The 21,766-nt window shown below is 54.8% G+C and overlaps 1 protein-coding gene across 1 annotated transcript in view; it reads left to right on the forward strand.

The window, feature by feature from the left end:
* The window catches only part of SHC3 (SHC adaptor protein 3), a 92,801-nt gene that overhangs the window by 42,799 nt on the left and 28,236 nt on the right, over positions 1–21,766 (forward strand). The window contains exons 3-5 of the mRNA XM_035028994.1: positions 14,774–14,837; positions 16,788–16,907; positions 19,892–19,945. Of these exons, the coding sequence (XP_034884885.1) occupies positions 14,774–14,837; positions 16,788–16,907; positions 19,892–19,945 (238 nt within the window). The remainder of the gene's footprint in view (positions 1–14,773; positions 14,838–16,787; positions 16,908–19,891; positions 19,946–21,766) is intronic.

Consider the following 21,766-nt stretch of genomic DNA (forward strand, 5'->3'; position numbering starts at 1 on the left):
AGCCCCCCGAGGATGTGCCCAGCAAGCCCTCCCTCCTCCAGGTCTCCCCTAAAAATACCACGTTTCTGATCCCAAATCACTCCCCACATGTTTTCCTGGAGCCTCAGAAGCTCCTCGGGACAGCAGGTCCTATCCCGATCCCACGGGCTGGTTTTCTTCTCCTTTCTACGCTTGTTTTGTGTTTACACATGAGCTTGCTGAGGTACGACATGCCTCGACATGCCCTGACGGATGTCAGCGCCCCCGCGGCGCCCGAGCTGGAGGCAAACACATTCTGCTCTTGTGGCCGAGTGCACAGATCTCATGGGTACAGCTCCCTGGTAGCCATCAGCCAGCCCAGGACTCAGACGGTTCCCTGCCCCAGAACGCACCCCACACCTCCCAGGCCCGCCTTGAACCGCTCATAATCGGGGGGTTGCCATGTGCCCTGGGGCCTGCCTCTTCCCTCTCCCTCATCCTTCTGTGTGCGACCTTCACTCCTGCTCCTGGCTGCCCACCAGCGTGTTCTTCCCTGCGGCTCGGGCACCCAGTGAGGGCGAGGCCACAGAGCGCCATGCTCACTCTTGCGCATATCTTCCGGGGACCACGTGCGCGCATTTCTCCTGGACGTGGCCCTCGGGTGCACTGATGGGCAAAGGGTAGGCTACGCTTCTTGTCTCATTAAAAGTTTTTTTGTGACAGTGACCTCCCCTTAGCGTCACTGAGGTCCGATTTACATAAATAAAATCCAGCATCGTAAGTGTGCCGTGTGATGAGTGTGAGCAGTTGTGTATAGATAGGCACTAATCACCACAGCAAAGCGACACAGAACACGCCCTTCCCCTCCAAATTCCCTTGTGCCGTTGGCGGTCAGCGGCCGCCCCAACTTCACGCAGCTCAGCGCCTCGAGGGGTCCCGCGTGTCGTGTGTGAGACTGCGGGCGGGTGGGACGCGGCTACGCGGTTTCTTACAAAGCTAACCGTGCGTTTACGTACAGCCCCGCCCGATGACACACGCCAGGGACGTCAGCGCCCCCGCGGCACCCGAGCTGGAGGCAAACACATTCTGCTCCTGTGGCTGTGATACACTCAGCAATAAAACAGAATGACTCGATGATGCGTGTGACAACACGGACGAGGCTCGTGGTCTATTCTAAAAATATTTTTCCTTTTAAAAAATGTAATTAAAACTTGCAACAAGTCGAACAACGCAGACGTACAGAACGAAAGATAAAGTCACCCCACAAACACATCCCACATACACACACACATCACACACACACAGGGACCCCCCCTTTGTTAACAACGGGAACGGCACCAGACCCATCACCCCCCGGGTGTCCTTCTTGGTGAGCAGGTCAGGAGGTTTGGGTCTGACTCGTTTTGTGGCAGCTCCGAATCCCGAAGCCTCTGCCTCGCCGTCGCCTGCCCCGTCCTGTGTTGCTTCGCTGGGAGAGCTCCGCCGCGGGGACCTGCGGGCCTCCGTCCCCGTGTGCGCGGCGCTGGGTCCCGCGGGGCTCCCGCCGTGGCCGCTGCTGACGTTCCCCCCAGCACGAGCGGCCCCTTCTTCACAGGTCTGCGGCGCTGGGCCTTCACGTCTTGCGCTGTAACCAGTTTTATGGTCAAACACCGTTGCAGCTATTGTTTTCGGTGTCTGGCACCTCCTCCCCGACGCTCGCTGGCCGGTCTCATCTCCTCCGAAACGACCTCCCTGGTGACATCACTTGTCCGCTTTCTGTTGGGTTCCTTTTATTTCCTTATCAACTCGTGGGCGCCTTCCTCACATCGGATGTGTGCTGGAAATCGTCTGCCTTACGATTAAAGGTCTGAATTAGAGCGCGTTTACTCAAGACGCGTTTTCCTGTCTTGTGTAGCTCCCTCATGGTAGGATGATGCTGATGATCTAATATTTTTATTTCCTTTACTTTTTACATCGGATGTTCCCTGTGCGATCAGACGGCCGTGGGCCCAGCCCGGAATCCCCGTGGCGTTGAAATGCTGCCGTATCGTCCCTTCGATTCCCCCGGGCACGCAGCCGTACCTCTGGACTCACGTCAGCCTGCTGACGGTCTGCGGTTCCGACCCCGGTGGTGCCGAGGCCGGGCCTCCCATCAGCTAAAACTAATCCTTCGTCACGTTCATGCCAAAAGCTGTCCTGAGGCTTACAGTTATGATGGGATTAGCAGAGGTCAGTAGTGGGGAGAATTCTCGCTCCATGAAGTCATGACTTCAGGTCCAGGATGAGGCGTGCGTTTCCGTTTGTCTGGGTCCCAATTCGTCCTTGAGCCTGCTTCCCGCCGGCTTCTCGCGGGCACGCCTTGCCTGGCACGGCGGCCGTGCTTTGGGCCTCCCCATGCACGGGACCCCCTTCACCCCGTCGCCCCGTCAGCGCCCACTGCTCCTGCACAGCGTCTTCCCTGCTTCTCTCTGCGCCCCAAGGCCTCACACCCATCCCGGCGGCTTTCCCCCGTGTCTCTCCCCCGCGTCTCTCCCCCGCGTCTCTGCCACAACATAACCTCTCCCAGCACTCCCGGTGCCGCTGCCTGGTCCTCCCTCCTCCTCCTCACTCCACACATTCGGTGTCACCTGCCTTCTCTCGTCAGCTCCAGCCCACGGGCGGGGCTGGCTCCTCTCCTCGCGCGTCCCCCTGCACGCGGGTCTGGGTTGCTCCGCACATGCTCCAGCCCCACGGAGAGAAGGACCCGGCTGACCCCAAGGCAGTGCTGGCTCCGTGGTCTTGGCCGAAGGAGGAGAGCGAGATGGACGGGGACGATTCTGTGCTCAGCTGTATCTTGTCGTCTGGGGGAGATGCTGCGTCCGAGGTCCTCACCGGCCTGGCTCATCCGGGCCGGGCGTCCCCACCTCATGCACGGTCAGATGGTGTGCGTTTGCGACAGCGTCCTCAGCGTCCCAGATTTTGACTCCTCTAATACAGTGTGGTCTGGGAAGACTTACACACCTTCTCTGAACTTAATTCCTTTTATCTTAGTTATTCTTTTTTTTTTCTAAATGGGAAGAATGGCTCCTACATCTCAGGGGTAGTGGCTCAGGTTGATGAGGGGCATGAAGACGGAGGTCAACCTTCCCCACCCTCGGGGTGCTGGCTCTTCGTGACGTGTGTGTATGCGTGTGTGTGCGTGTGCGTGTGCGAGCTGCCCCCCTACACGGCGGAGTCCGTCTTAGTGAGCCTGGACACTGCCCTCCGGCCCCAGACGCCCCCCGGCGCTGCCTTTCAATCGAGGACACCTTTACCCCCAGCGACTGCCAGACACATTCTCCGAAGGCTGACCGGTGACTCCTGTGCTTCGCTGGGGCCCCTCCTGTTCTCCAGTCAGAGGGCTCTGTTCTCACATCTTCGTGGAAGCAGGTATGGACAGAACGTCCGACGCCCCTCTCCAGATAGAGCCGTCTGTAATGAGCAGACTGCGGTGAGCAGGAGAGGGAGGTAGGCTTTCCTCAGTAAATACTCCAGGAGTGCGGGCCACCCACACGAGGGGTACAATTTTTTTAAAGATTTTGTTTATTTAATTGAGAGAGAGTGTGAGAGAGCACAAGCAGGGGGAGGGGCAGAGGAAGAAGCAGAATTCCCGCGGGGCAGGAAGCCTGATGTGGGGCTCCATCCCAGGACCCCGGGATCATGACCTGAGCTGAAGGCAGACGTTTAACCGACTGAGCCACCCAGGCGCCCCAAGGGATACGATTAACACGTTGTTCAATGAGGAACAGTCAGACCAGCCTTTTATTTCTTGCCTTGCAGGGGGGCTCTCTCCCTGCAGGGCGCTTCCCGCAGGACTTGGGCGGGCGCTTCCAGGAGCCCCGTGCCTTGCCCCAAGGCCCCTGACCCCGAAGTCTGCGGTTCTCCCGGCCATGCACACCTTGGTGCCGGCTCTGCCCGTCCATCGTCCTTTGCCTGATGGCCCTGCAGCTCTTCGCCTGAGAGTAAACGCAGTTTTGACGACGAACCCATTGCGCCCAGTGCTTATGCCTAGGGCTTTGTTCTGTGGCTTTTTAAATTTCACGTCTCTTGTCTTCCAGAGTTAGCGTGTATGATAACCTGTGGTTGTCGTTAATAACGTGGCAACCAGCAGCACCCCCAGAAGAGGCGGGAGTATGGGGTGTGGCCTGGCTCCACACTCCAGGGGCCCCCCTGACCTCCAGTTGCCCTGAGTGGGGAGCTGGCCAGGACCCCAAGTTGCCTCGAGGCATTTGCTGTCGGGAGTGCTTTGTTCTGCTCCGTGTCAGAGTATCTGCACACGGTCCTCCGGACATGAGGGGCCAGGGCGGGGAAATCGTGCCCAAGTGGGGAGGTCTTTTCCCACAGGACTCAGGGAAACACGATTTCCTTCCTTTGGGGAAAGAGCCTCTGGCATTTGCTGTGCTGACAACCCCGTTACTATTATGTGGGTCCAAGTCTCCTCGACTGGAAAGCAGGAGAATTAGTTTCTGGTTCCATTATTAACTTCCTGCGGAATTGTGCAGCTCAAGCAAGAATGGAGCCACTGGATACACATGTGTCCGTGTGCATGGAGGGGCATGCGCATGCACAGTGGACCCACGCTGCCGGAGGGGACCCGCCACCCCACCCGCCCTCCATGCCATCTCGGCGCGGGAGACTAAGGATAAGATGTTAGTACAGTTCCAAGAGTGGACTCTTCAGTAGCTCATGCTTACACACGGGTCTACTTATTTTCTTGTAGTTTTCTAGAGACCATATGTTTCTAGGGACCATATGTCTGCAAATGAATCAGATTATGGTCAACGTGAACGTGCGTCGTGTTTGGAGCCAAAATTGGCTGCTGGGACTTTACAGTTGTCTCCTTCTCTCTCTGTCTCTGACGCTCTGTCTACATGTGCACATGTATGTGATTATGTGTAGACAGTTGACCTTGAACAACACCAGGGTGTTGGGCACGGATCCCCTGCACAGTCAAAAATCCATGTACAACTTTTGATTTCTCAAAAACATAACGCTAATAGCCTGTTGATTGGAAGCCTTACCAAAAACATAAACAGTCAATTAGCACATATTTTATATGTTATATATATCATATACCATATTCTTAGAATAAAGCGAGCTAGAGAAGATAAAATGTCACTGGGAAGATCGTAAGGAAGAGAGGATACATTTACGGGACTGTGCCGTATTTGTTTAAAAAATCCACACACGATGAACCTGTGCAACTCCAGGGGTCAACCGTATAATCAATTTTAGGATCAGTTCACGTGCCTCCAGCAGTTCAAGCTCCTCTCTCGGTTCTGAAGGAAGATGCGTCCTTGGAGCTTTGACATGAATACTGCCGATGGCAACATTGACAGGCATGCTGTGTTTGGCCCATGCCAGGCACTGTGAATGTGAAGATGCTCCGTGGGCTCGTGGATGATCTCACGCGGCTGGGGTGGCGGGGGCAGAACTCACACCTGCGCCCTAACCTCTGCCTGTAAATCTCCTTGGGTGCAGGGATCCACAGGGTCCTATTGGCTAAGAAACACACGTCTATTCCTTGCCGGCACGGATGGTGCAGGGACTCGGTAGGCTTTTCTATCGCTAACAACCTTGAGGGTTGATGGAGCCATGCATACCTGTTTTGGAAAGTGAGTGTGTGTCTTCGGGAGGTGGGTTCTGTGTTACCTTCCGTGGGCTTGTGTCCCTGGGAAAGCCTCGTGGGAAGCCTATCGGAGCTAAGCGAGAGCTGCCGGCCCACCCGCCCGCCCGCCTGCAGGCCCCCAGCCCCTCCCCACCCCAGCTTGCTGCCTGGCAGCTTCTCAAACCCAGTCCTTCAAACCTTCTCTTAATGGGAGTCAGAAGGTGGGAGCAGGTTGGTGCCGTGATCAAGGACTTCTTAGCTTCAGAAGTCAGAAGAAAACATGGGCCCTGAGGAGGCCTCCGTGTGTTGGGACAGTTTCCATGGGAAGGGCAGGGCAAGGTGACCGGCATACGGCTAGCCAGCGTGAATAATCTCAGTGGGCTCAGAGCAAGCTATGCAGTGTCCCTAGTTGCCTGGCCTCTGGCCCCCGGACAATTCGGGAAGAGGAATGTTGCGTTCTGGGTGCGTGGATGGGCCAGACAGAGGAGGGCTGGCTCTGGGTGGGTTGGTTTGCACATCACAGGTGTGCTGGGGGCAAGGCCCTTGGCTGAGAACTGGCCAGCCCAGAGGGACATCTCTCCCCAGCCAGGAAGGTTTTTTAAGATGTCCAAACTTCATAATATACAGAAAACGACCCAGAGGCCATGTCTGAGTGGCACGTGACTGCTGAACAGGGCTGCATTCGGCGTCCTCCGATTGCCTGCGCCTGGCTTTAGCTGTGGCCCTCAGACCTGCACCCTTGCAGCTGCGGGAGCTCAAGGGGAGGACTTCATGGGGGCGGCCCTTTATCCCCTGTGCGCTGGTGAGTGGGACAGGACAGGCACGGCCGGGTGACGACTGAGCCACCGTTTTACAGACACAGGAACATCGGAGACCAGTGTTTGGTGGAGGCGGTGGCACGGAGGACTGGGATAGAGGCCTGCCCCGAGCTTCGCAGGGCGTATCCGTGGCCTGCTCCTTTTGCCATTGAGCACAGATTCACGTGGCTTCTTTATCCCCCAGGACAGATTCTGGTTTCTGGTCCCTATACCCCAGCCTCCTGGTGGATTATAATGGCATCTAGGGTGTCAAAGATCTCATGATTCTGTGAGGACCACGGGATTCTAAGTCCGTTGTGCGTGGTCTTCCTGGGGAACAGGTTGGAGGGCGCCTGGAGGTCCACGGGCTGGAATTCAGAAGAAGAACCATCTCTGTGCACCTCCCATGCAGTCGGGCTTTGTGGATTCATGGTCTCAGTGTCCCACTCCCTGGGCTCTGAGGGACAGGCACTTGCTGATTGAATGCTCTAGGCTGTATGGCTTAGCTTGCCTGCCTCCATTTCCCCAACTGTAACACCAGCATGAATGGTCCTACCTTCCAGGTGTGTGTGGATTAAATGAGGCTGTAGGTCGAGAGCATGGGGAACAAGGCCTGACAGGGTGTGCCCTGCTGTTATTGGGGTCTGTATCCAAAGGGCCAGAGACTTTGGGGTTAGTTTTGCTTGCATCTCTGGTATTCCTGCTCATTCCTAGCAGGAAGCAGATTTCAATGGAATTAGTTTCCATTTGTGAGATTTGATCTCAGAAGATGGATCTCTCCAAACGGGTAAGTGGCTCCTAAAATCTGGTGGGGGGCGGTGGCATTATGGCTGGGTTTCCACGGGTCTCTGGATTTGTCTCTGGTCGGGTGGCCGTCACACCCGGTGTGACCCGCAGGGCAGCACTGCGGACCCATCCCGCCGCCTGAGGACGTGACTCCTTTATAAAGTCACATCTGCCTAAAAGAGCAGCCAAGGTGGGCTTCTCTCGCTTGGATTTGGCTCATCAGCAAAGTCGCAAAGCAGTTGGGTTGGAAGTGGAAGACTTTTTCCAACCCAATGGTGAGAATTTTAAAGGGGAAAGGAAGATTCAGGGAAAGCGTTGGTAAGACTAAAGCAAGCCCCCCATCTGTCGAAGACGTCTGTGACCTCCCTGTGACCTTGAGTGAACTTTAACCTTAGTTCTTCTAACCGAACGGAATATTAGCTTCAGTAGTACCGCAGGTGGGCTTTAGTCGTGGGTCCGTACCTTCCTGTCCTTCCCGGGGGTTCATCTTTCATTTTGTGGGATACCGGTCTGCCTGGGTAATAAGGATCCTCATTCCTAGTTTCCTGTGGGGTTCTTACGGGGACTTACAGGATCTGTTGTGTTTGCCCGTGTCTGGTAATCATCAGCCAGTATTTATTTGCACCTACTGTGTGTGTGTGCGGGGGGCGGACCACAAACGCTGAGAACGTAGGGATCATGATGGAGGGGCGAGTCCAGGAAGTTACGAGCCATCAGTGTGGTCGCTTTGGCGCCCCACTGACTTCCCAAGAGCTGCACAGATCTTCAAACGCACGGCGCCGCTTACACCTGCGACATACTAATCGTTGGGAAGATTTAGGCAGTTTCAACCCGTTCCAGTGGAATTGCTTTTTAGAAATTAAGTCTGAAGTGCTTTTGACGGCCAAGATTACTGTGTGTCTTTGCGTGTGCCCGATGGTTCAGTTATATTTGGATGTTTGGGCAGCAGGCACCGGGGAACGCGGCTCGCTTTGCCTGTGGATGGCACTGAGCGAGAGCCGGTCGCTCTACCCCTTGACCCCGGGGGTAGGCTCCTGGCTCTGTCCCCGCCACGTGGCTGGGTGTCTGGCTCTGCGACATCACCCACCGGTGTCTTGTGGCTTTTGGGCGGACATGCTGACCAGCTTTCATGTGTCCTTGGGAAGGGAGAGAGGCCAACCTGTGACACGAACACGTGGGACGTCACTTGCCGTGGCTAGGCACCTGCAGGTTTCCTCCCCGATGGTCGGCTTCGCCACTTCTGCCACCGATGTCTGGCTGGCCTCCCTGCCCCCTTCTCGCCACCTCCTGTCCTGCACACGGCGGCTGATGTCCATTCAGCTCCACGTCTGTCTTGTCAGCCTGCGTGGAGGGCCTCTGTGGTATGTCCCTCCTCAGCCACCCCCAGGTCTGAACCCTCCGCCCGCGGCTCTGCAAATCCAGCCCACACTGCGCGGCTGCACCTCCCACCCCCACAAGCCACGCTCCTCTCTGGGCCCAGATCCAGTTTGTATTGTCTCATGACATCTCCCTCTTCTGCCCTTTGGTCTCCAGCCCCCTTTGCATGAGGCCTGTTTGCCGACGGGCGTCCTTGGCCTCTAGTTTCTCTGAAAGACAGGACAGCAGTCCAGTAGTTACCAGTGCCCAACGTCCGACAACAGCCATCGTCTTCTCCGGACCATTCCACGTATCACTGGTCTCCTCCACAGGTTTCCTGAAAACACACTATCTTGCACACTTCTCCTCGGTGGTCAGGGTGGGGATGGGTTTGGCGTGGGGGTGGCCGTGGGGGATCAAGGACAGCTTATAGATGTGGGGTGGGGGCGACCCTTTGGAGGCCGGTCCCGTTTTCCCCCCCGGGAAGACCAGGGGCGGAAAGCCCATGGTGGGGCCAGGCAAGGCTTGGTTTAAAGGACGTCTGAGAAGATTTGAGACAATGGGGTGGAGCTATCGGTTGGGTGTGGGAATTGTCTCCAAAATCCTAGCCCTGGAGGAGATGTGGGGGCTTGAGATAAAGACTAAGGATGCATTCAGAGCAGAGACAGTAGGACCGCTTAGGGCAGGAGTGGGTGGAGGGCAGCACAGAGGCCTCAGGGGCTCAGCTCCAGCAGTCCTGACAGGCAAAGTCCACTGGATAGGGCTTGGGAAGGCCAGATGGGCTGGAGATGTAGTTTGCTGCTATTTGCCCAGCACCCAGCTGGGAGGACTCACAGGATGAGGGGGGTTATGGAGCTTATTTCTTTGGTGAGAGCCCTATGATCTCCCCCCGCCCTGCAGTGGGGAGGGACCGGGTGGTTCCTTCCTGCTTCAGACAGAGTGAGGGTCTTCAAAAGGATGATGTGGACTTCCGCATATGTGTCACTAGAGTGAGGGGCGCCTGGGGCACTGTTGGTCTCCATTCCAGGCATGGCTGTTGCTGACGGCCTCCTGTTGATGACCAGGCTCGGGGCTGGAGGCAGGGGACACCTCATGTGGGCCCTGAGCCCACTGGATCCACGGCGGGAAGAGGGCTCCAGCTGCCCTATGGGTGTGGACGCTGCAGAGGACAGATGTGTGCGTGGATGAAGGACCAACACCATCCATTTCACAGCATGGGCACCCAGATATTTCTGGGGAGAGGAGCCTCCAAAAGAGCAAGGAGCCAGATGCAACCCTCGGCCCTGTTGGGGGACCCTGTCCTGGGACTGGTGGGGTTGCTGCATGTGCCCGACCTCCTCTCTGCATGCGTTCCCACCCAGCCATGTTGTCAGAAGCTACAGGGAGGCACCTGCTGTCCTTTGCTTTCTGGAGTCTCAACTCCAGGCAGCTCTAAGCGGGGGAGGATGGCTCTAGTTTTAAGTGATGTTCAGGGTATTTACTGTTACCTAGGCTGGACATCTTTATTACTGGAACTAGGAAAATGGAGTGACTTGTAAGTGCCTGGGGACACTTTCTTGGCTGAAAGTGGATGGGTTAGATATGGGGTGTGTCTGGGGTTTCATCCAGAGCCAGGGAGGGGGACCCCCCGTGTGCACAGAGACAAGAGTTGGGTGCAGTGAGCTGGTTCTCGGATTGTCCCCTGCTCATCCACTCATCCGAATTGCACAGAGGACAGAGAGGAGGTGGGCAGGATAGAGCCCTGAGGCTGAGTCACAGAGAAGGCAAGACAATGGCAAAGAACACCAGGAGGGCAAGGATGTCAGAGCAGCGTGTGTCAAGGAAAGGGAGTGTGGCAAGGGAGCAAAGGGTCTGCTGGGGGCAGATGCATGCAAGCAGGTTGCCCACCACATTTGGGGCCATGGCCGGTGTGGGCAAATTTGCAGGGGCAGCTCGTGGGAACAAGAGCTGGCTTGGAGGAAGGGGGGTGAGGGCACAGAGGGCACCATTTCCAGCACGGTGTTGGCGGTCCACTTTGAGGCGGTGCCATCACTTATCGAGCTGGCTCTTATGACAGCCATGGAGGGTTTCCCACCCTATTACAAGCTGGCTGCAGTGAGTGGTGGGTACACATATCCCCAGGCCGTCTCCCAGTGTGCTAGAGAGTGCATGCCCAGAAGTGGATCTGTTGGACCAAGGGGTCTGCACACAGCCCGTCCTGCTTGATGCCACCAGTCTGCCCCTCGAAGGCTGTGCTGCGCTGCTTCTCGCCACGTGAAGGGCTTTCTTACGATGTCTCGTCAAGCTCTGATCTTTGGCCGTAAGATGGCATTTTAACAGAGGCTTTATTCTTCTTATTTTGAGTAAAGCCGAGAATCTTTTCATACATCCAAGAGCCGCTTGTATTTCTTTTTCTGTGAACTCTTTGTTGGTATCTTTTAACATTTTTACATTGGGCTTTTGATATTTTCCTTATTGAGTTATATGAATTATCTTTTTGGGTATGAGATGTTACCATTTTTTCTTCTGCATAAAGTCTTATTTTTATGCTCTTGAGTGTGTCAGTATTTTCTTTATGTTCTGGATTTTTATCATCCTTCCACTCAAATAAATTTAAAAAATTCCTCCCAGCTTTTTCCTTTCCTTTTCTTTTTTTTTTAAGTATTTTATGGCTTCATTATGATGAAATTAAGCTTGCAATCCATTTAGGATTTATTTGTATATAAGGCACAAGACAGAAACCCAGTTTGATTCTTTTTCCTGGATAGCTGCCCAGACACTGAAACACCACTCACGTAACTCTGTCCCCCTTGGGTATGAATTACTGTATTTGTCACTCCAGGGGAGGAAAACACTCTTCAATCTGCCCTCCTGTGTTCTCTGGCTAAGGCCCTGCAGACAAAAGGCAGACTAACAGGAGAAAAGCAGGTGATCAGTGCATGCAGTACACACGCACACAGGGAAACTCAGTGATGAGTAACTCAAAGAAGTGGTTAGAACTTGGGCTTATAGCACATCTTAACAAAGAACAAGAAATCCAGACAGAAGTGACAAAGCCCAGGAAAAGAATTTTGGGTTTCCCGGGGTGGCAAATTGTGGGGAGGCAAGTACATGAGGAAATCCACAAACGAGGAGAGCTAGCTGCAGTGTCAACTTCTGTACTGGGTCGTGGGGTTGTGGGGGCTGTGGGGGCTGCAGGGGCAGGGCTGCCTGGTGATTCACCTCCATCCTTCCTGCAGACAGGGGAATGGGGCTGTCTCTACAAATTTATGTCCTGCTTTTAGGCAAATGGGGGGAAGAACAGAGCTATTTCTTGTGAACTCTTTGTTGGTATCTTTTAACATTTTAACCTGCTGCTTCTCGGCTGCCTTCAGCTCAGAATAATCCCAATGCCTGCATGGCCTGCGTGGCCTGCGTGATCTGTGTGGGTGGCATGTTCTGCTCCCCTTCACCATGTTTATCTCTCCTTTTTGTTTCTTCATGGAATGGATGGCACTTTGCCATCACATGTGTTTGATGACCCTCCATCTGCTAGAATACGACCCCATGACGGCAAAATCACCATTTGGGACACCTATATTTTTTTATGATTTTAGTCTGTAAAATGAGTGTGTGGCGGGGGGAGTGGGCAGCACTAGATGGATGAATGGGGACAAAGGTGGTGCTCTATGAGTCCAAAGGACCCAGTTCTCAAATCCTGTTACACTCTGTGCAGCAGTTATGAAATAAGGGGAGGGGGTGCTGACTCTCATGAGAACTTCATGCTGAATGAGGGGAGGTGGCGGGACCATGACAAAGGGAGGCATCAGTTACTTTCAGGTGACTAAACAGGTGCCAGAGATTCCTGTTAGCTGAGCTCCGAGGTCATGGCTTGGCTCACTGAGGTGGGGTCATGCTGAACAGGTGGTCGAGGCGCAATCTCTGTTATTAATGACAGGGGACCACCTGTTACTGCCACCTGAGACTCAAACCAGAATTCAGTGGGATTACACAAAGCGAAGTAATTATTGCTAAATGAACATACTGAGATAGGACCACTCACGCAAATGCACTGTGCTAGACAATAAGGAGGGATGAGGAGAATCGTGACCTCTGCGGTTAGACCGTGGAGTTAGCAGGCATCTGAGGGTGGCAGTTACTACGTTGCATCACAACCCTATTTCAAGTGGAAATGGATGCCATCAGCCTGGGTGCAGAGACCATTCACATGCACACAGGTTAGCCCATGAGCATCAGAAGCAAGTATGTGCCGGTGATGGAGAGAGGACATTTTTCCCAAGAGCAGGCTGATTTGCAACCATGTAGGGGGATTCTAAAGCTCACAAGGGGATCCTTTGGACTTAATTGCGTGCTCAAGTTCTGAGAAATTTCTGGAATTTCTGACATTTGCAAATCTTAAGGACAAAAGATTGAGTCTCTGAATGTGCCCTGGGATGCTGGCTGACTCTCAGTGGGAGGACTTGCTTGACAGATGGGTTTATTATTTGCACTGCCTGTCCCCAACCCATTCTAATGTCCATGGGTGGTTCCCACGAACCGCACACAGGCGGGAGGGAGGCCTGTGGCCTGAGCTTCATGGCCCACCAACTCAGACGCAGAAGTCATACAAGTTAGACACTTGACAGTTATCCTCTTGGGAAACTGTCACCCAAGGCTGATTTCTTTCTCTCATTGTCCATGTTGGCAGATCAGGAAAGAGATCCGAAGCTTATTATGGATATTTAAGGAGAAACTTACGGGAAGCTTCCTGTCGGGTGATATCTTTCTGGCCTGCTGGGACCATCAGAGACTTGGCTGGCTTTGCTCACCCTAATCTGTCACTTGATATAACAAGCACAGTGCAGAGATGCACTGAACTTTTTTTTTTTTAATTAAACAGATAAAATATAGACGCTGAGGTTTATATAGTTCTCTAAAGAGACAGCTTGACCTTTTTCAATAGGAATTTACTTTTAGAAGGTACTTGGGTGATCATTTTGATAGAACCACAGTTGGAACATTATTATAAAATAAATGACGAAGCATAAACATCAAACACACTCATTCTTTTTAAATGAACTTTTTCTGAGTCACGGTGAATCAGTCTACAGTCTTCATGGCATCTGAACTTCTAGAATAGTCTTTGCCCACTCCCTGCGGTGAATTCAGCAGCAAAGACGAGGCTTACCTGAATAGTCTCTTACCTAATTTAACAAGGACAGATTTCTCTCAAGACCATTGTCTTGTGGTGGCAATTATTTTTCTAGGCGATAGAAAATAATTTCAAGAAGTATTTAGCATAGAAAACTTGCAGAATGTTTCTGAGGAGCCATTGTGTTGTTTGTCATTTGGCGTGTCCAGACCCCCGTTTCTTTCTTTCTGTGTTCTCTTACTATTTTGTCCTTTCCCCACGAGCGAGGTGAGATATTCATGTTCACCCAGCTCCTTTCTGGGCTCCTGACTTTAGAACCACCTCTGGCCTGTCCCTGTCACTTCCCACTGAGGCCAGCTCACAGAGTGACCTGTTTGCTTCCAGGCACCTGCCGCCAGCCACATCCTTCCCACCCCCTGTCTCCAGTATCTGGACCAGAGCAGCCTCCATGTGGTCTGGTCCCCATGCTCCTCACCTCCCGAGGTCTCCTGCCTGGGGGACCCTCTGCAGCCGGGCCTCCCGTCACACCCCCATACCGAAAAGTCTCCTTGCCTCCATTCCTCAGGGCAGCGCCCAGCACACAGTAGCTGCTCAGTAAATGCGCGCTCGGGGGAGCTGCCCTGCACAGACCTCATGTCTGGCTCAGCCGTGTCCCGCTGGAGTGCCTCCCCTCCCTCGGAGCCCTCTTGGTTTGATGACGCTTCCCAACTGCAGAAGCCGAGAATAACACTCAGAGGACCAAGTTTCTTTTGATAACATTCTGACCCACTTTGGAGGGATGCTGACCCGTAGCAGTACTTGATCTGGTCTGGGCCTGTGCCAGGACCGTGACCTTGAAGGGAACACCAGGAGGCCACATGTCCGGGTACTGGTTTATTAGATGGCATCCTAACCAAACATACAACAGAGGAGCGTGGCATCAATACCTGTCACACGGTCAGGATGCATCCCCAGCACCAGGAAGAACCAGGGCGCTGCCCGTCAGAGGTTCATGATGACCTGTTCGTTCAAAGGGAACTGGGTGACCCCCGCGGGGCGAGGGGACTGCTGTCTACACTGAATGCACAGCAGATGCTTTCCCTGGGGATGTGCACGTGTGGTCTCTGGGCTGCAGAATCCTGATTAACGTGACAAATGGATCTCTCTTCCTGCCTCCTTAAGGGAAGCCATCAGCCGTGTGTGTGAAGCCGTCCCTGGCACCAAGGGAGCCTTCAGGAAGAGAAAGGTACTGTCCCCTGTGTCTTCTCCCCACGCGGCACCTTCAGTCACACCCCACCCGTCAGGGCCCCGTTAGGGTCCCCCGCCATGCGCTCGGCAGGACAGTTGGCTGTCACTGGCCGACCCACGTCAGCACCCCCGTTGCACCCCAGGGGCCAAAACCTACAGTCAGTGATGAGAACAGACATGTGAGACAGGGCCCGAGCTCCACTCAGCCTTTACGGGCGTGAACTCACTTCACTGGAGCAGCATTTGGGACAGACGTGCCACTGCTGTGCTGGTAGATTTAACCAGCGGCTCTCGGGGGCCGGAGTAAGAAGCACCAGATCTGTAGCGTTTGCCAGTTTCCGTGGTGTGTGTCCTCCGCCTGGCCGATTTCAAGCTCTAGTGTGACATCCCTGAAGACGTGCAGTGGCACATCGTTGCATGGGTCCCCACCTGGTGCCCAGGTGCAGTAGACACGCGTGGCCCGAACAGCACATGACCGTTAATGTAGCAGAAACAGCTAGAAAGTGACAAGTTTTGAGTATTGTTTTTGGTTTTTTAAATGTAATTTATTTAATTGCAAGTTTACATAAATTAGTTTTTCACAGCAGCTGCTTTTAAAGCCCAGCTCATAAAATTCCTGCAGATGTAATAATTGTCTCTCATTAGCTGGTATAGCCTGCTCCAGGATGCCACGGATATTCCCGTTTTACAGATGGCATAAACTGAGGCATAGAGAGAGAAGGCACAGTGTGCGTAGGTGGTGGGCTGAGCTCAAGCCCGGGTCACTCCACCTTTTCACTCTGAGGTGGTTAGGTCGGTAGGGGAAAATATAGATTGAAAGAAAGCTCAGAAAAACTCTCTGGGTAGAAGTCCAGCAGGTACGTAACGAAGTGCTCACCATCAGGCCTGTCTATGCCCAGACTCTATCAGGGGGAGCATCTCTGGTGTCTCGGAGTCTGTCCTGAGGCTGAGGTTTGCAGGCAGGTTGCGTGTTTGCCCCTGTCACTTCCCGGGCTGCAGGTGGGTTTCGTCTTCATGGCCTGTGGACATTGGTGAAGCCACAGGGCAGCCAGGTTTCAGGCAGAGAACTTTGGATCTTGAATCTCGCATGCAGTAGCTAGGCGGGAGCGTGAGCACAGAGCTAGGGAAGCTCCTCTTTCAGAGCCAGGCGAAGGTGGTGGAAGTAAGGTGCGTTTCCGGGCTCCACCCCAGGTGTGACTTAATCAGAAGGGGGGGGCGTCTCTATTTTTAAATAGCTCTGTCAGGAGATTAAAAAGCAGTGCATGCCTGGTTAAGAACTAGTGTTAATTGGCATATCTAAAGAGGGCACATTCTCATCTGAAAGGGAAGCGTGGTGGTGGGCCCTGGACGGGAGGCGGGTTTGGCAGTGCCTGGGGGAAGGTGCGTGGTGGGAAAACGCAGTCCGTCGGGCCCGTGTGAAGGACCTTTAGTTAAGCCGAACCGGGTCGTCCGTCCTCGTGCGGGCCCAGCAGGTTCTAAGTCTGTGAGCTCTGGCCTGGATGATGTTCCCGCCAGAGGGTTTGTGCTCCATACCCCTCAGCAGTGAGCAGTCTCGAGACTCCGCAGGATGCTCTTGGCCCCGTGAGCTGGACGCTCCTACTCTGGCCCTGAGTCCTTTAAGGAAACCGGTTTCTGGGGCTCACAGTTGTGCGCACTGGTCTGTGCACGTGCCCCAGGCTTAGGAGGGACCCGGACTGGGCGCCGACGTCCCGCAAGTGTCCATCCTAGAGTGCAGCGTGTGCGCAGGAACGGATCCCTGCGCCTGTGCGTGCTGCAGAACTTGTGTGTTAGCGTCGGGCCCCGCCTCCCAGCTCCTTCGTGCCACAGTCTCCTTCCCGAGCCCCGGGAGGGCGGGAAGGTGGAGGTTTGGGGGCGTGGTAGACGGGAACCACGGAGAGGCTGCGACAGTGGGAATCCAAAGCTAAAATCACGCTGCTTGATTTCACAGCCTCCCAGCAAAATGCTGTCCAGCATCTTGGGCAAGAGCAACCTCCAGTTTGCGGGGATGAGCATCTCCCTGACCATATCCACCGCCAGCCTGAACCTTCGGACGCCCGACTCCAAACAGGTCTGTAGGCACTCGGGCACCCCGCCCGCCCACGGCCCCCACGACGGGTGTGCGCGGCAGAGCACGTTCATCTAAAATCTCCACTCATCTGCAAACTTGAGCTCCTCTGAAGGGTCGCCAACAGAATATAGATGGAACTGGTTTTCTTTAATTCTGCTATAAATGACCTTTCCCTTGAGGATAGTTCTGAAGTCATGGACTTACTCGCAGTGTAAGGAGAGGTGCGTGTGGCTGCCAGGGGTTTCATTGCTTTTGAAATCCCGTTTCCTTGGCTCTGCAGCCCACGTCTTACTTCCACATTCGGTCATCTCAGAAGTGGATGGCACGTGGCGGCTTAATGAGCCCTGTCTTTTCTGTCTCCGTGGTTCCTCGTCTGGAGCCTCCGGTGGTTGGCAGCAGCCCGTGATAGCGGACATGGCCCGGCCGGAGTGGGAGGTCTGCTGCCGGCCGAGGCCACACAGTAGTAGCGACCGAGGGGTGAAGTCAGTGGGGGAGGGCCGGCCCCTCGGCAGCGTCTGTCGTAGGCGTCTCTGACCTCAGTTCCTTCAGCTGGAACAGTGGGTAGAGCTCAGGGGCTGTCCTGGGTGCCCACAGGTGCAAACGCTCATAGACACACAGGGGCATGAGTCCTGCTCCGTCCGGGCCTCCGGGCAGTGTGAGCTGGACATCGGACGCATCCACACGGCCAGAGATGGGCCAGCCCCAGGCCTCCGAACGACCCTCCCTGACTCTGGCCGTGTGTTCCCAGGGATGCCCGGGGTTACCTTTATGTCACTACACATATCTTCATATTTACTGATTTCAGTGTTTCCCAAGTAAGCAAGCAGCACCCCAGCTTCACTTGTTCATACGGTCCAAGGCAACCCCTACCTGAATGTTGAAATAAATTCTAGATCCAGCGTAGAAACGAGAGGCAACGTCTGGGTTTGTTTCGATGCCTCGCACTCCCTCCTTTTCCCTTGCCCACCCAATAGATAATCATCATCTTTTCACATTGGTCCACGGACGGGTGGGGGGACTGTCATTTAGGTGGTGGGTTGGGGGGGTTCAGCGGGCTCAGCCTTGCTCCGGGGCTGTCTCAGGGCTGAGCACCTGCGGCCCAGGCTGCAAAGGCCCTCACCCTGCCCAGCGGGCGAAGGAGGCAGGTCCCCTCGGCCCCAAACCACACACCCCTATCCACACTCACACGATGTATGGTTGCTCCCGTTTCTGGAGATCCTCAGGGTGACCCTCGGTTCTGTGGGCTACACCTCCTAGTCCCCCCTTCTCCCTCATTCTCCCTTAAAACAGCAAACAGGAAGAGGGGAAGGGATGCGGCCATGCTGGGATTGGGGGCTGGTTGGCTGTGTCCGGTCCTCACTGTCTGTGGAGGATGGGTGTGGGGCTGGGCTCAGGGGCGGGGCGCCCTCCCGGACATAGGAGTACAGCCCGGGATGGTTGGTGCGTGTCCCGGCCACATCCCCTGGCTCTCCCGAGGCGGCGTGTACACAGGCAGCCTGTTGCAATCAATTTAGGAGCAGGCTCGGCTGGACGCTCCCCGCCCCACGCAGAGCGACCATGAAAGGGCCCGGCCACCCCCCTCTGCAGAGCGCTCAGGGAGGAGAAGCACCATCAGCCTCCCAGGGACGGAAACACCTGCTTTCGGTTCACCATCTCCAGACCTCTTGCTCTCCATTTAATTTCCATCTTAGCCAAAGGGCTGAGAACAACCACACAGTAACTTCAGGCATGATTGTGGAGACCAAATACGATTTCCATTGTATCCCCCAAGTCATAACATCCGCTTCAGTTTCCAAACCCCAGTATGAGAGCTGCCTTACGAGCAAAAACTAAGCAAAAATCAACACCTTTTAGAAGTTTATCCTCACTTGGGGATTGCTGGTGCTCGCTGCCATGCTGGGGGCCTCCTGGCCCGGGACGGGAGGCAGGAGGGTTCTGGAAGGCTGCACGCGGCTGCAGGTGGTTGGATCCAGCAGGGTCCGCGTGGGCTCCGGAGCTGGCCTCCTTGTTTTTATCCAGTTACACGCTCAGGTCTTTCTAGATCCCGAGCGGTTTGCAAGTGTCAACAGCCCAAGTAGGCATTTTAACTGTCTGATTTTCTCTTACAGCTCAGCCATAGTCTTGCTTTGAAGGTTACGGGAGCGTGGCTGGGAGTCCCCTAGAATGGTGGGGTGTCGCCTCCATAATTTCCCCCTGCCTGTTGCCGAGGGCCTGAGGGGCCGTGCAGAGATAACCCCACACTGGCGGTATTGGGGTAGGCGCAGGACCGCTGTTTTCATCCCTGGAGTTTACTTCAGTGTCCTTACATTGTCTTCAAAATGATACAAATAGCGGGGAAAACTTACGTAGCTTTTTAAATTTAGGGCAGCTCCTAATTTACTCAGGGTCTCCTGACTCCCACCGCAGGCAGCCGTCTACAATGCTAATGGAAATTTCCCAGTTTAAAATTAACTTGGGATGTCCTCCGCCTTTAAGTTGATCCCATTGATTACAAGAGTGCCCGAGATGGCCCACGTCTGATGCGGGCTTTCTGATTTGTACGTGCCCGGGGTTCAAGTGGGTGACACCCCTCGGTGCTCGCTGCGGGCCTGTGCTGTCTCTGGAGACGGACACCGCACCGTGGACATTTCTCGGCTTGGGGCTGAGACGCTTTCCTTGTCAGAGAGCCCCGCGTGTGGTCACAGTGCTGCCCACGGCCCGCTGTCGCCCCTGGGCCTCGGGCTCCCCTCCTTCCTCCCCCGACGGCTGCCGTCAGACCCACGTGGCATGGCTCGGGCTGAGCGGCTAGACCAGCAGGGCCCGTGTTGGGAAAAGCCCATTAACGGTGGGCGGCCGTCATAACTGATCACTGTCGTGTTCGTCGGGTACCCGCTTGACCCATCTTCAGGACACCTGGCGGGTTCCTCCCACCTGCCACCAAGCAGTTGGTTTTCAGAGCTGAGGGCCGCGTACTGACGACCTGTCTCGTTTCTTGTTCTGGGCAGATCATCGCGAACCACCACATGCAGTCCATCTCCTTCGCGTCTGGGGGAGACCCGGTAAGTGCCCGCGGCTTGTGTTCCTTGCTCCCTGGGAGTCCCCGAGAAGGGGCCTAGCTTCACAACCGGGAAAGGTAACCGGGATGCCGGCTGCCCCCTCCCGATGCCACATGCTCTTCTCGATGACCATTAATTTTCAGTTCCTCAGCCCAAAGCTGTCCAAAATCCTTCAAGTGGTGGCTTCTGAGGAGCTCCTGGGGCCATCCCCAGTCTCAGAGTCGTCAGGGTCACTGTCTGGAGACTGCGAGTCCCGCCTCGTTCCTTTTTTCTGTTGGGCCTCCACGAGGGCCCTCTGATTTCCTATTTGAAGTCAACTGGAAGGCTGTGAATTTACTTAGTCTGCTTTATTCATAGATGTTTGGAATTAGAATTCTTCTCCCCAGATTTAATGCTGTTGTCTTACTGGTTTGCTTTGCCAGCAGGGAAGGAGTGCAGAGAGAGAGAGCGAGAGAGCGCGCAGAATGGGAATGTTCTATTTTTGTATTGCCTCTTTCGTTAAGAAGGTGGGGTCACAAAGGGATTTGCTCCTGCATCGGTCAGAAGCACTAGGAGGTGGTGTCGGTGCTCAGTTTCAGGGTCACCAGAAAGCCTCCCCGCTCCTCCTCCTCCTCCTCCTCCCTCCTCCTCCTCCCCCACCCACTCACAGCTGCTCCCTGTCGCCCACCACGCAGGCAGCAAATCGTCTCCAGGGAAGGAGAGCCTGTCAGCCCTCCCCGCAGCAAAGGGAGGAAAGCACGCCTCCCCCCAAGACTGTTATCACACCATTTCTCATTGGCCCCAGTAACATTTTCACCCATCTGGGGAAATATTTAAAAATTAGGACAACAACAGGGTGCGTATTTTCTTGGACCTAAATTGACTCAAAAAGAAGAATTGTTCCATATCCTGGCAAGACGTCCCTTCGCTGTTAAATAGTCTTCTATAATCGCAGAATGGAGGTTTAGAAGTGGTGTTTTGTTCTGTAGAAGTTTACGGTCCAAGGCAGCCCGCGTGACTGGTGCTGAGGTTGTGTCTGGGTCTGGCCGGGGTGTGTGGGGGGGTATTTCCCAGGGTCTGTGTTGATCCCACACGCTCTTCCTCCCCTGCTCCCTTTACCTGGGGAACCTGCCTCCAGCCTGAAGGTGAAATCGAGGGGGCAGTTTCCACTGCTGGTCTGGTCTCCACGTTTCCAAAGGACAGTACCGTCCGGGCCCGGGTGTCCGGGCTGCAGACAGCCTGCGCCCGCCACCCCCACCCCAGCTGCTGCAGCCCCCTGAGAGGCATCATGGGGCCCAGGGCGCTGGCAGGAGAGGGATTTGCCACCCTGCACGTGGTTCTTTGCCCTCAAATCCCCACCTAATTGACAGAGGATGACAGGGCACCATCCAAGCCCCCCTCAGTACTTCCACTGACTCATGCTGTCTCCCACACTCAGGGTCTTATCCTCAAAAGTCTCCCACCATGGTCTCCTCTTTCCCCTCCCCTCCCTTCTACTTTTTCTTTTTTTTTTAAGATTTTATTTATTTATTTGACAGAGAGAGACACAGCGAGAGAGGGAACACAAGCAGGGGGAGTGGGAGAGGGAGAAGCAGGCTTCCCGCTGAGCAGGGGGCCCAATGTGGGACTCGATCCCAGGACCCTGGGATCATGACCTGAGCCGAAGGCAGACGCTTAACAGCTGAGCCACCCAGGCGCCCCTCCCTTCTACTTTCTTTCCAGTCCCTTCATTTCTTACGTTTAATTGTAAAGTGAAAGACCTCATTGAGACACACATCTAGACAGTGGGAGTCGGCCACATCAAAGCCATCTGAAGGGCGTCTCTGAGGATGCTATGTGGAGGGA

Source organism: Mirounga leonina, unplaced genomic scaffold (assembly GCF_011800145.1).
Source record: "Mirounga leonina isolate KUSES-001 unplaced genomic scaffold, KU_Mleo_1.0 Mir_224, whole genome shotgun sequence".
NCBI lineage: Eukaryota > Metazoa > Chordata > Mammalia > Carnivora > Phocidae > Mirounga > Mirounga leonina.